The following is a 13,549-nucleotide window of genomic DNA, read 5'->3' on the forward strand; positions in this document are numbered from 1 at the left end:
GGTGGGCGACCAACCTGCTCTCGGGAGGCAGGTCGGTCAGTGAAAGCTTTTAAGGAGCTGGGGCCTCCATTTTGACAACTATTTTCTTTTTAACCACTGGGGGCCGGGATTGCTGGGCCTTCCGCTTCAGGCCACGAGAGAGGAGGCGAGAAGGCCTGGATCGGCAGGCAAGTCCCTTGTATTGCACTGCTTGAGGGGCAGGAGTGTTTCCTCCAGGTCTAAAAAGCTTATCTGCCACGACCCCACACACGCGATTGACTTCCCCGCAGCTCCGACTCTTTTCCACCCCCCCCCCCCCCCCACCCCCGGCCGCCGAGCTTGCAGGCCTCTGGGATAAAATTTACCCCCAGACCTTTATTTCTTTGTTTCTTCTCTGCCCACCAGTGTCCTATGCAAAGAGGCCTGAGAAATCTTCCAGGCCCTCATGGAAGCCACTTTGACCTGATAGGAAGTGCAGTGAAGGGGGTCAGAGACAGACAAACAGACATGACGGTGAAGAAAGGAAAGAGACACTGATGGAAAAAGGATGGGGTAGAGGGAGAGACAGACAGACAGACAGACAGAGAAGAGTGGCAATGCCACCTATTTGAGTTTTCATTTTTTTTTAGGCAGACTTGGTGCTAATATTCATAGCTGATGTGGTGTACAAGGCTGTAACTTTTTTAGAATCATAGAAGTTTACAACATGGAAACAGGCCCTTCGGCCCAACATGTCCATGTCGCCCAGTTCATACCACTAAGCTAGTCCCCATTGCCTGCACTTGGCACATATCCCTCTATACCCATCTTACCCATGTAACTGTCCAAATGCTTTTTAAAAGACAAAATTGTACCCGCCTCTACTACTGCCTCTGGCAGCTCGTTCCAGACACTCACCACCCTTTGAGTGAAAAAATTGCCCCTCTGGACCCTTTTGTATCTCTCCCCTCTCACCTTAAATCTATGCCCCCTCGTTATAGACTCCCCTACCTTTGGGAAAAGATTTTGACTATCTACCTTATCTATGCCCCTCATTATTTTATAGACTTCTATAAGATCACCCCTTAACCTCCTACTCTCCAGGGAAAAAAGTCCCAGTCTGTCTAACCTCTCCCTATAAGTCAAACCATCAAGTCTCGGTAGCATCCTAGTAAATCTTTTCTGCACTCTTTCTAGTTTAATAATATCCTTTCTATAATAGGGTGACCAGAACTGTCCACAGTATTCCAAGTGTGGCCTTACTAATGCCTTGTACAACTTCAACAAGACATCCCAACTTCTGCATTCAGTGTTCTGACCAATGAAACCAAGCATGCTGAATGCCTTCTTCACCACCCTATCCACCTGTGACTCCACTTTCAAGGAGCTATGAACCTGTACTCCTAAATCTCTTTGTTCTATAACTCTCCCCGACGCCCTACCATTAACGGAGTAGGTCCTGTCCTGATTCGATCTACCAAAATGCATCACCTCACATTTATCTAAATTAAACTCCATTTGCCATTCATCGGCCCACTGGCCCAATTTATCAAGATCCCGTTGCAATCCTAGATAACCTTCTTCACTGTCCACAATGCCACCAATCTTGGTGTCATCTGCAAACTTACTAACCATGCCTCCTAAATTCTCATCCAAATCATTAATATAAATAACAAATAACAGTGGCCCCAGCACCGATCCCTGAGGCACACCGCTGGTCACAGGCCTCCAGTTTGAAAAACAACCCTCTACAACCACCCTCTGTCTTCTGCCGTCAATCCAATTTTGTATCCAATTGGCTACCTCACCTTGGGTCCCGTGAGATTTAACCTTATGTAACAACCTACCATGCGGTACCTTGTCAAAGGCTTTGCTAAAGTCCATGTAGACCATGTCTACTGCACAGCCCTCATCTATCTTCTTGGTTACCCCTTCAAAAAACTCAATCAAATTCATGAGACATGATTTTCCTCTCACAAAACCATGCTGACTGTTCCTAATCAGTCCCTGCCTCTCCAAATGCCTGTAGATCCTGTCTCTCCGAATACCCTCTAACAACTTACCCACTACAGATGTCAGGCTCACCAGTCTGTAGTTCCCAGGCTTTTCCCTGCCGCCCTTCTTAAACAAAGGCACAACATTTGCTACCCTCCAATCTTCAGGCACCTCACCTGTAGCTGTCGATGATTCAAATATCTCTGCTAGGGGACCCGCAATTTCCTCCCTAACCTCCCATAACGTCCTGGGATACATTTCATCAGGTCCCGGAGATTTATCTACCTTGATGCGCGTTAAGACTTCCAGCACCTCCCTCTCTGTAATATGTACACTCCTCAAGACATCACTATTTATTTCCCCAAGTTCCCTAACATCCATGCCTTTCTCAACCGTAAATACCGATGTGAAATATTCATTTAGGATCTCACCCATCTCTTGTGGTTCCGCACATAGATGACCTTGTTGATCCTTAAGAGGCCCTACTCTCTCCCTGGTTACTCTTTTGCCCTTTATGTATTTGTAGAAGCTCTTTGGATTCTCCTTTGCCTTATCTGCCAAAGCAATCTCATGTCCCCTTTTTGCCCTCCTGATTTCTCTCTTAACTCTACTCCGGCAATCTCTATACTCTTCAAGGGATCCACTTGATCCCAGCTGCCTATGCATGTCATATGCCTCCTTCTTCTTTTTGATTAGGGCCTCAATCTCCCGAGTCATCCAAGGTTCCCTACTTCTACCAGCCTTGCCCTTCACTTTATAAGGAATGTGCTTACCCTGAACCCTGGTTAGCACACTTTTGAAAGCCTCCCACTTACCAGACGTCCCTTTGCCTGCCAACAGACTCTCCCAATCAACTTCTGAAAGTTCCTGTCTAATACCATCAAAATTGGCCTTTCCCCAATTTAGAATTTTAACTTTTGGGCCAGACCTATCCTTCTCCATAGCCATCTTAAAACTAATGGAATTATGATCACTGGTCCCAAAGTGATCCCTCACTAACACTTCTGTCACCTGCCCTTCCTTATTTCCCCAAGAGGAGGTCAAGTTTTGCCCCCTCTCTAGTCGGGCCATCCACATACTGAATGAGAAATTCCTCCTGAATACACTCAACAAATTTCTCCCCATCCAAGCCCCTAATGCTATGGCTGTCCCAGTCAATGTTGGGAAAGTTAAAGTCCCCTACTATTACCACCCTGTTTCTCTTGCAGCTGTCTGTAATCTCCTTACATATTTGCTCCTCAATTTCCCGTTGACTATTTGGGGGTCTGTAGTACAATCCTATCAAAGTGATCTCTCCCTTCTTATTTTTCAGTTCTAGCCATATATTTTTCAGTTCTACCCATATTTTTTGGTGGGGTTCCAAAAGGTTTGCAAATCATTGGCCTAATAGGGTAATCAAAGAAATGAATTGTACTTTTAAAATTCATTCTAGCCTCTTGTTGCTCCAGAAAAATTCCAGGATTGTAAGGGGACAAGAGCTAACAACTGAGAGGCTTTCCCTTCCCATCTCTGACAGAAAATCAGCAAAGGTAAGTACATAAAGCAAGGTAGTACTTAATGCAATGTAAACTTGCTTAACTTAGTAACTGAATAAATAGATAAACTGTAAGTTTCATTGACATTATTGGAGATTGGCATACAACATCGAATTTACACTGAGGAAAGGTTGTTCAGTCAATCGCCCCTTCACTGCACAGACCATGTAAATCATGGATTATAACCAACCCTCTGTAAACTTCAACTCTTCCAAAACTCTGCTGCCTGTATCATCCTGCCCCACCAAGCCTTTGCTGATGTATACTGGCTGCCAGTCCCCCATGCCTCAAATTTGAAGTTCTCATTCTCGTGTTTAAATCCCTGATTAATTGAGCAATACCAACTGAGACTAAGGGCTCGATTTTCGGGTGAAGGGGCGGGCGGGGGGGCTCCGAAAATTGCTGAAATCCCGAGCGGGTTCGGAGCCTGGTTCCGACCCGCTGACTTCCGGTTCCCCAGTGACGCGTCCGGGTGCGTGCGCGCCTCCCGAGTGCGGAAGTCCCACCGGCAATTAAAGCCGGCAGGATGATAGTTTGTCAGCTAGTTCAACTACTTAATTGTCTTGACATTTTGGCAGGGGTGCGATTTTGAAGCATCCTCAGTGTGTTTCCTGTGCTGTGGGAAACACTCCCTGTTGCAACAGACGTGTTTCAGCCAGCAGCCAGTGGGAGATGCAAATGCTTATTTGACAGATGGTGGGGGGGGGGAGAAATGTAATTTATTGCAGCAGGGCACTCTCACTTCGGACAAAGTTTTGGCTGCAAGATCTTTGTGTTTTCACTCAATTCTCACTTTCCACTCAAAACTCTGCTGTACAAACATATTTAACTACTTTATGGACCCCCTCAAACTCACCCTGTCAGGATCGGGGGGGCGCCATGACTGCATTCACCAATTCATCCGAGGATAAGAACATAAGAACATAAGAAATAGGAGCAGGAGTAGGCCAATCGGCCCCTCGAACCTGCTCCGCCATTCAATAAGATCATGGCTGATCTGATCCTAACCTCGAATCTAAAGAACACAAGTAGCAGGAGCAGACCCGGCCACTCAGCCCCTGGGCCCGCTCCGCCACCCACAGGGCCTTGACCGATCCGAACTCAGCTTCATGTCCAATTTCCTGCCCGCTCCCCGTAACCCCTAATTCCCTTTACTTCTAGGAAACTGTCTATTTCTGTTTTAAATTTATTTAATGATGTAGCTTCCACAGCTTCCTGGGGCAGCAAATGCCACAGACCTACTACCCTCTGAGTGAAGAAGTTTCTCCTCATCTCAGTTTTGAAAGAGCAGCCCCTTATTCTAAGATCATGCCCCCTCGTTCTAGTTTCACCCATCCTTGGGAACATCCTTACCACATCCACCCGATCAAGCCCCTTCACAATCTTATATGTTTCAATAAGATCGCCTCTCATTCTTCTGAACTCCAATGAGTAGAGTCCCAATCTACTCAACCTCTCCTCATATGTCCACCCCCTCATCCCGGGGATTAGCCGAGTGAACATTCTTTGTACTGCCTCAAGAAAAGACATACTTTCTCTCAAGTATGGACCCCAAAACTGTATGCAGTATTCCAGGTGCGGTCTCACCAATACCTTATATAACTGCAGCAATACCTCCCTGTTTTTATATTCTATCCCCCTGGCAATAAAAGCCAACATTCCGTTGGCCTTCTTGATCACCTGCTGCACCTGCATACTAACTTTTTGATTTTCTTGCACTAGGACCCCCAGATCCCTTTGTACTGCAGTACTTTCCAGTTTCTCGCCATTAAGATAATAACTTGCTCTCCGATTTTTCCTGCCAAAGTGCATAACCTCACATTTTCCAATATTGTATTGCATCTGCCAAATCTCCGCCCACTCACCCAGCCTGTCTATATCCCCTTGTAGGTTTTTTATGTCCTCCTCACTCTCTACTTTCCCTCCCATCTTTGTATCATCTGCAAACTTTGATATGTTACACTCGGTCCCCTCCTCCAAATCGTTAATATAGATTGTAAAGAGTTGGGGACCCAGCACCGACCCCTGCGGAACACCACTGGCTACTGGTTGCCAGTCTGAGAATGAACTGTTTATCCCAACTCTCTGCTTCCTGTTAGATAACCAATCCTCCACCCATGCCAGAATATTACCCCCAATCCAGTGATTCTTTATCTTGAGCAATAATCTTTTATGTGGCACCTTGTCGAATGCCTTCTGGAAGTCTAAATACACTACGTCCACTGGTTCCCCTTTATCTATCCTGTACGTTATGTCCTCAAAGAACTCAAGCAAATTTGTCAGACATGACTTCTCCTTCATAAAGCCATGCTGACTTTGTCCTATTAAATTATGTTTATCTAAATGTTCCGTTACTGTCTCCTTAATAATTGACTCCAAAATTTTACCCAGCACAGATGTTAGGCTAACTGGCCTATAATTTCCAGCCTTCTGCCTACTAGCCTTTTTAAATAAGGGTGTTACATTAGCAGTTTTCCAATCTGCCGGGACCTTTGCTGAGTCCAGAGAATTTTGGAAAATTATTACCAAAGCATCCACAATCCCTACTGCCACTTCCCTCAAGACCCTAGGATGTAAGCAATCAGGTCCAGGGGATTTGTGCGCCTTGAGTCCCATTATTTTACTGAGTACCAATTCCTTAGTGATTTTAATCGTATTTAGCTCCTCCCCCCCAGAGCCCCCTGTTTGTCCAGTGTTGGGATGTTCTTAGTGTCCTCTACCGTAAAAACTGAAACAAAATATTTGTTCAGCATTTTTGCCATCTCCATGTTTCCCACCATTCATTTCCCGGTCTCACCATGACGAGCAACATCACCAACCTCGCCAGGCACGGCATCCACCTCCGCCACGTGGAGCTCCACAACACAGTGCTGCACCACAGGCACCTGCACAAGAGCATGGAGGGCAACAACAGAGCGTGACATCGCAGGAGGCATTACCCTCGCCACAGGGTCTACAGACCGAGGCTCAGCTTCCTGGACCTCCTCTGGGGAGCAGTGCATACGGAGGCTCAGTTAGTTGCCAGGTAGTCGCAGACATCTGCAGCCTCCTTCATGCCGTGTTGCTGCCGGCTGGGCCGAGCAGCATCTCCTTACCTGTCGCTGTCAAAGTCACCACTGCCCTCAACTTCTTCGCATCTTGATCATTCAAGGGTGCCACCGGGGACATCGCCGGGGTCTCTGTCGTCTGCACACAAGCGCATAAGGCAGGTCACCGAAGGCTTGTTTTGCAGGGCCTCGCACTACGTCAACTTCCCCATGGACGGCCGCAGCCAGACGGAGAAGGCAGTGGGATTCCACGCTGTGGCTGGCTTCCCACGGGTGTAGGGTGTAATCGATTGCACCCATATAGCAAATACGAGCACCTCCACAAGAGCCAGGACTGTTCATCAACAGGAAGGGCTATCACTCCATCAACACTCAGCTCGTTTGTGACCACCGCAAAAGATTCCTTCACGAGTGCGCCAGATTCCCTGGCAGCTGCCATGATTCCTTCATCTTCCGGGAATCCAACATCCTGCCCCACTTCGACGCACCGAACACCCTTAAAGGCTGGCTCCTCGGGGACAAGGGATACCCCCTGCACATGTAGCTCATGACCTCTCTGAGGAACCTCATCACTGAGCAACAACGTCGCTATAACGATGGTCACGTTGCCACCAGGTCTACAATTGAGCATGCTATCGGGCTGCTCAAGATGCGCTTCAGGTGCCTTGATCGTTCTGGGGGAGCGCTTCAATACGCACCAGACAGAGTGGGACGCATTATAGTTGTGTGTTGTGCCCTGCACAACATGGTACAACAGAGAGGGGTGCCGCTTTAGGAGGGCCCATCCACATTGAGGAGGAGGAGGAGGAACCCATGGGCAGAGCAGCAGTTCACCTGGCTGCTTGTGAGACTAGGGAGTCACTGATATGTGAAAGGTTCTCCTAACATCAGGCAGTGTGAAGAGTCTAGTCCTCACACCACCTGGATAGAGCAGCGCCCACACCAGCACCCCCCACCCTTCCCTGCACAAACCCAGTGTACACCCAACATCAAGTGTCGGCATTCATGGTGAACCTCGTGAAAGGGCCTTTTTACAGAAGCCAGTTAAGAATGGCTAAGACGTGGCAGTAGTGGTGACAATAATAATATTTAATGTGAGTTTAGCAAAAAGCAAATATAAATTTAAAAAAACGTGACCAACCATCTAACACCCTTGTGCGTCCCCTTTGTGCTTACAAAACCTTTGCCTTTTGCTTCCAACTACTTCTAAGTGGTGCATCCCCTGTGGCTGCAGCAGAGGTAGTGGCAGGTTGCTCTTGTTCATGCCCTGACCAATTAGATGCTTTGGGCCTACGCTCTCTGAGTTTTGATGCCCATGAGGGCCCCTCCAAAGACTGCTCCACCTGCACCTGTGCAGGTGCAGACTCGGCCACCTGGAGAGGAGGCAGCATTGCGGGTACTGGTTGAGAGTGGGAGCGCTTTAAGTGGCATCTCATTTCCATGTCCCCTTTCGCCATCATCCCTCCCCTTGGCCAGGCCCACACCATTCCTACCACTTTGCTGGATAACAGTTTGGAGGACATGTGTGAAGCCTTGTAAGGCCAATGCTAGTGTATCTGCCTGTCTGTTTAAGGCGGCAGAATGTTCTTCATTGTGGGTCCTGAATGGACTCATTTGTGAGCTGTGCTTGAAGCTCAATGGAGGCTAGCCTTCTCTCCATCGCAGACATTCCCGCACTTAGCCGTGACACTATCTCAGAAATGCCCTCACGTCCCTGTGACAGTATTTCACGGAGTTGTTCACGTCCCTGTGACACTATCTGAGACTCCCTCCCATACCTGTGCCACCATTCCACTCATGCAGGAGTTGGACTCCTCCATCCTCTGCACTATTGTGGAGAGTGCCCGTGGCACCTGTTCCAGCACCTCACAAATGTGCTGCCCCTCGATCATTCTCCTTTTAAAGAATGGCCCCCAGGGTTCAGCATCTGTGTTCAGCTGAGCAGAGCCTGGAGAGGAGTGCGCATACCGACGCGGTCTCTCCACAGCTGCCCCTCCCACCAGTATCTGCTCGTACTCGTGTGTGGTAACTCACCATGTGTGACCCCAACTAACTGCGAACTAGGACCCACCAAGGTGTGAGTATCTGCTCTAGTGGATGGCTTGCTCAGATGTGACGGTGCACCCTCAGAGGCCGGCAGAGGGTCGCTGAAGGCCCTGTAAGAGAACAGAAGGCAATGTTAAGCATGATCACCGATGTGTCGTGTCATGTTGCGATGAGCATACTGAGGTGCTGAAGATGGCAAGACATGTTAATATCAATTTATATTGTGTGAGTGCTGAATGTTAAAGTTCTGTCACCTGCTCGGTGTCTGAAGATGACTGTTTGTTGCGGCCTCCCTCCGGTCCTCACCCTTTCCCGTGCATTCTGGGCTCTCTTCTCCTATAAAGGGAGAAAGTACAGACGTTTGAGTGAGTGATGGTGACGTGGCCAACCGATGAATGCATTGGCTTGACCGTGAAAGAGATGCATTAGCAGGTGAGTATGCGACAGAGCCATGGCATTGTATGAGGATTGGGTTGAGTGGTAGTGGTGGGGTGGCTAATGGGGAGGTGAGGAAGTGCAGGTAAGTTGAGGATGAGCCTTAAGTGGGTGTGAGGAGTGATGTGATAGAGTAGTGTTGGCAGTGCAGAATGAGTTGGGGAGTGGGGTGATGTGGATGATGGATTGTAGGAGAATGAGTACATGTACTCACTTTGGCTGACCTAGTTAGGTCATTGAAGCGCTTCCTGCACTGGATCCAGGTGCGGGAGATGTTGCTGCTGCTGGTGACCTCCTCTGCCACCTTGAGCCAGGCCTTATTGGTGGCAGAGGCAGGACACTTCCTCCCATCTGCCGGGTAGAAGACATCCCTCCTCCTCCTCACCCCATCCAGTAGGGCCTGGAGTGAGGCATCGCTAAATCTTGGAGCAGCCTTTCCCCTGTGCTGCTCCATTGTGGTGTGTGGGTGTTTGCTCCAGGAGCAGCCATTTGAGGACTGCCCCCTTTAAATAGAGCTCCTCAAGCTGACCGCCTGTGATGCGGGTGCGCAGTCCGCCCGCTGCGCAGATTGACGATGGCAAACCTGGAAGCCATGTTAAGTGGCTCCAGTTGACCCATGATCGCGTGGGAAATGGACATTTTTTATTGGGCAGGTTACCTACGTGCCCAATCAACCCCCTGCTGCCATCCTGCCTCCCCGCTAATATCGGGGCCTAAGTCTGGATCAAAATTAACTCTAATAAATGCTTTTTAAACTTTGAAAAACAGTTATGATTAAACAATGAAACTTTAACTATTTATGTATTATATATTTACTTAACCTCACTCTTCCCAGACTTCAAATTGTTCACAGGATGTTAGTGAACTAACATGCATTTTTATCCTGGGTGATTTTTAACTGTTTGTCTATACTGAGATGGTAATCATTTATATATCTCAAAATGGATCAGCAGCACATGTCTCCACCTACCAAGGTACTTTCTTCTCTAGAGTTGCCAAATACATACTCATTTAGGGAGATCACTTTCATTTATACTGAACATGTTACCACAGAACTGCCATTAATAGAACATAGGAACAAGAGTAGGCCATTTAGCCCCTCGAGCCTGTTCCACCATTTAATGTGATCCTGGTTGATCTGTGACCTAACTCCATATAACCGCCGTAGCCCCATAACCCTTAATACCTTTGGTTAACAAAAATCCATCAATCTCAGATTTAAAATGAATAATTGAGCTAGCATCAACTGCCTTTTGCGGAAGAGAGTTCCAAACTTCTACCACTCTTTGCGTGTAAAAGTGTTCCTAACTCCACTCCTGCAAGTCCTGGTTCTAGTTTTTAATATATGTCCCCCTACTCCTAGACTCCCCAACCAGTGGAAATAGTTTCTCTCTATCTACCCTATCAGTTCCTCTTAATATCTTGAATACTTGGATCAAATCACCCCGTAATCTTCTAAATTCCAGGAAATACAACCCTAGTTTGTGTAATTGCTCCCCGTAATTTAACCCTTGGAGTCCAGTTATCATTCTATTAAATCTAGGCTGTATTCCCTCCAAGGCCAATATATTCTTCCTCAGGTGCAGTGCCCAGAACTGAACACAGTACTCTAGGTATGATCTAATCAGGGCTTTGTATAGCTGTAGCATAACTTCTACCCCCTTGTATTCTACCCCCTTTAGTTATAAAGGACACCATTCCATTAGCCTTTTGGAGTATTTACTACTTATTGCCTCGTCTGTCACCATACTGCCATCAGATATAAATTTACTTTCGGTCTTTTCAGGTCTTTCCAGTACTTTTCTAGGCACACTAATCACAGTGGTATTGAAGTTTCCAATCTTTGTTCTTAGTCATTCCTTCGGAATTTCTTATCTGGCCAAGTTTTTGAAGATGGCTGCTGCTTTTTCAAGGTTGAGATCTTGTCTCACCACATGCATTTGTATCCAGCATTTTTCACAACCTAGATATGTAAAACTATCCATCAAATTTAAAGTTCTTCATTTGTATAAGTATCTTATTGAAAATTTGCATTTTCATTATCTTAGTTATCCAGTTTGAGCCCTATACATTAGATGAAATAAACAGTAGCAAACCAGACAGGAAATAACAAACGACATACAGCATCTGCAGCAGGGAACATTGTTCCAAGTTGTGGAAAACTTACTCTGATATATGCACGAGAGTGGGGTTACTGTGTGAGCCCCAGCTAACATTACAGACATTTGATTGGTATTCATGCATTCCAGGAGCTTGGGTTCAACATCCATGGAGATAAATCTCATCTCTAGCCAAAGCAATGAAGTCTTGAACATTGTATGTATGTTTTGAATTCAGGCATCACATATTATCACATGTAAATTTCTGTGTCACTTTTTTGTTACTCAAATTGGTTTTCTTAAAAATATAATTTCCTGTTGGTAACTCATGAATGTGTTGAGGAGCTGGAGGTTTACAAATATTTGTCAATTCACAGAAGCGTTTCCCTGGAGACAGGAAATACTCTCTAGTTCCCTCGGATGTGCCTGAGAGAATTTTTCTTCTAATTTACCTTACAATGTGCTTATTTACATAAATAATAGCAAAAGATCATAAGAGATAGGAACAGGAGTAGGCCATTTGGTCCCTTGAGCCTGCTTTGCCATTTAATGAGATCATGGCTGAGCTGATTTTTACCTCATCTCCACTTTCCTGCCAAAAATTTGTCTAACTCAGATTTGAATGCATTCAATGACTCAGCCTCCACAGCTTTTTGGGGTAAAGAATTCCAAAGATTCACGACCCTCTGGGAGAAGAAATTCCTCCTCATTTCCGTCTTAAACGGGCGACCCCTTATTCTGAGACTATGCCCCCAACTTTTAGATTCCCCCATGAGGGGTAACATCCTCTCAGCATCTACCCTATCGAGTCCCCTCAGAATCTTATATGTTTCAATAAGAGATCTCTCATTCTTCTGAACTCCAATGAGTATAGAACCAACCTGTTCAATCTTTCTTCATAAGACAACCTTTCCATACCCGGAATCAACCTAGTGAACCTTCTCTGAACTGCCTGCAATGCAAATATATCCTTCCTTAAATAAGGGCACCAGAACTGTACACAGTACTCCAGGTGTGGTCTCACCAGCACCCTGTACAGTTGTAGCATGACTTCCCTGCTTTTATACTCCATCCCCCGAGAAATAAAGGCCAATATTCGGGTACAGTAGCATAGTGGTTATGTTACTGGGCTAGTAATCCAGAGGCCTGGACTAAAATCCAGAGTCATGAGTTCAAATCCCGCCACGGCAGCTGGCGAATTTAAATTCAATTAATTAATTAAATTCAATTAAATAAAAAAAAATCTGGAATTAAAATACTAGTATCAGTAATGATGGCCATGAAACTACCGGATTTTCGTAAAAACCCATCTGGTTCACTAATGTCCTTTAGGGAAGGAAGCCTGCCGCCCTTACCCGGTCTGGCCTATATGTGACTCCAGACCCACAGCAATGTGGTTGATTCTTAATTGCCCTCTGAAATGGCCTAGCAAGCCACTCAGTTGTAAAATCTCGCTACGAAAAGTCATAATAAGAATAAAACCGGACGGACCACCCGGCATCGGACCACTAGGCACCGGACACGACAACGGCAAAACACCAAGCCCAGTCGACCCTGCAAGGTCCTCCTTACTAACATCTGGGGACTTGTGCCAAAATTGGGAGAGCTGTCCCACAGACTAGTCAAGCAACAGCCTGACATAGCCATACTCACAGAATCATATCTTTCAGCCAACGTCCCAGACTCTTCCATCACCATCCCACCAGCAGGACAGACCCACCAGAGGTGGCGGTATAGTGATATACAGTCAGGAGGGAGTGGCCCTGGGAGTCCTCAACATTGACTCTGGACCCCATGAAATCTCATGGCATCAGGTCAAACATGTGCAAGGAAACCTCCTGCTGATTACCACCTACCGTCCTCCCTCAGCTGATGAATCAGTCCTCCTCCACGTTGAGCACTACTTGGAAGAAGCACTGAGGGTAGCAAGGGCACAAAATGTACTCTGGGTGGGGGACTTCAATGTCCATCACCAAGAGTGGCTCGGTAGCACCACTACTGACCGAGCTGGCCGAGTCCTGAAGGACATAGCTGCTAGACTGGGCCTGCGGCAGGTGGTGAGCGAACCAACACGAGGGAAAAACTTACTTGACCTCGTCCTCACCAATCTACCTGTCGCAAATGCATCTGTCCATGACAGTATTGGTAGGAGTGACCACCGCACAGTCCTCGTGGAGATGAAATCCCGTCTTCGCACTGAGGACACCATCCAACTACCACCGTGCTAAATAGGATAGATTCAGAACAGATCTAGCAGCTCAAAACTGGGCATCCATGAGGCGCTGTGGGCCATCAGCAGCAGAATTGTATTCCAGCACAATCTGTAACCTCATGGCCCGGCATATTCCTCACTCTACCATTACCAACAAGCCAGGGGATCAACCCTGGTTCAATGAGGAGTGTAGAAGAGCATGCCAGGAGCAGCACCAGGCGT

General features: G+C 46.9%; 1 protein-coding gene across 5 annotated transcripts in view; it reads left to right on the forward strand.

Moving 5' to 3' along the window:
* LOC137315863 (centrosome and spindle pole-associated protein 1-like) overlaps positions 1-13,549 on the forward strand; it is a 190,192-nt gene that overhangs the window by 23,528 nt on the left and 153,115 nt on the right. For all 5 annotated transcript variants that reach the window (XM_067980307.1, XM_067980303.1, XM_067980306.1 and 2 more), the window contains exon 5: positions 3,402-3,482. In XM_067980307.1, the coding sequence (XP_067836408.1) occupies positions 3,402-3,482 (81 nt within the window). The remainder of the gene's footprint in view (positions 1-3,401; positions 3,483-13,549) is intronic.

Source organism: Heptranchias perlo, chromosome 3, assembly GCF_035084215.1.
Source record: "Heptranchias perlo isolate sHepPer1 chromosome 3, sHepPer1.hap1, whole genome shotgun sequence".
Lineage (NCBI taxonomy): Eukaryota > Metazoa > Chordata > Chondrichthyes > Hexanchiformes > Hexanchidae > Heptranchias > Heptranchias perlo.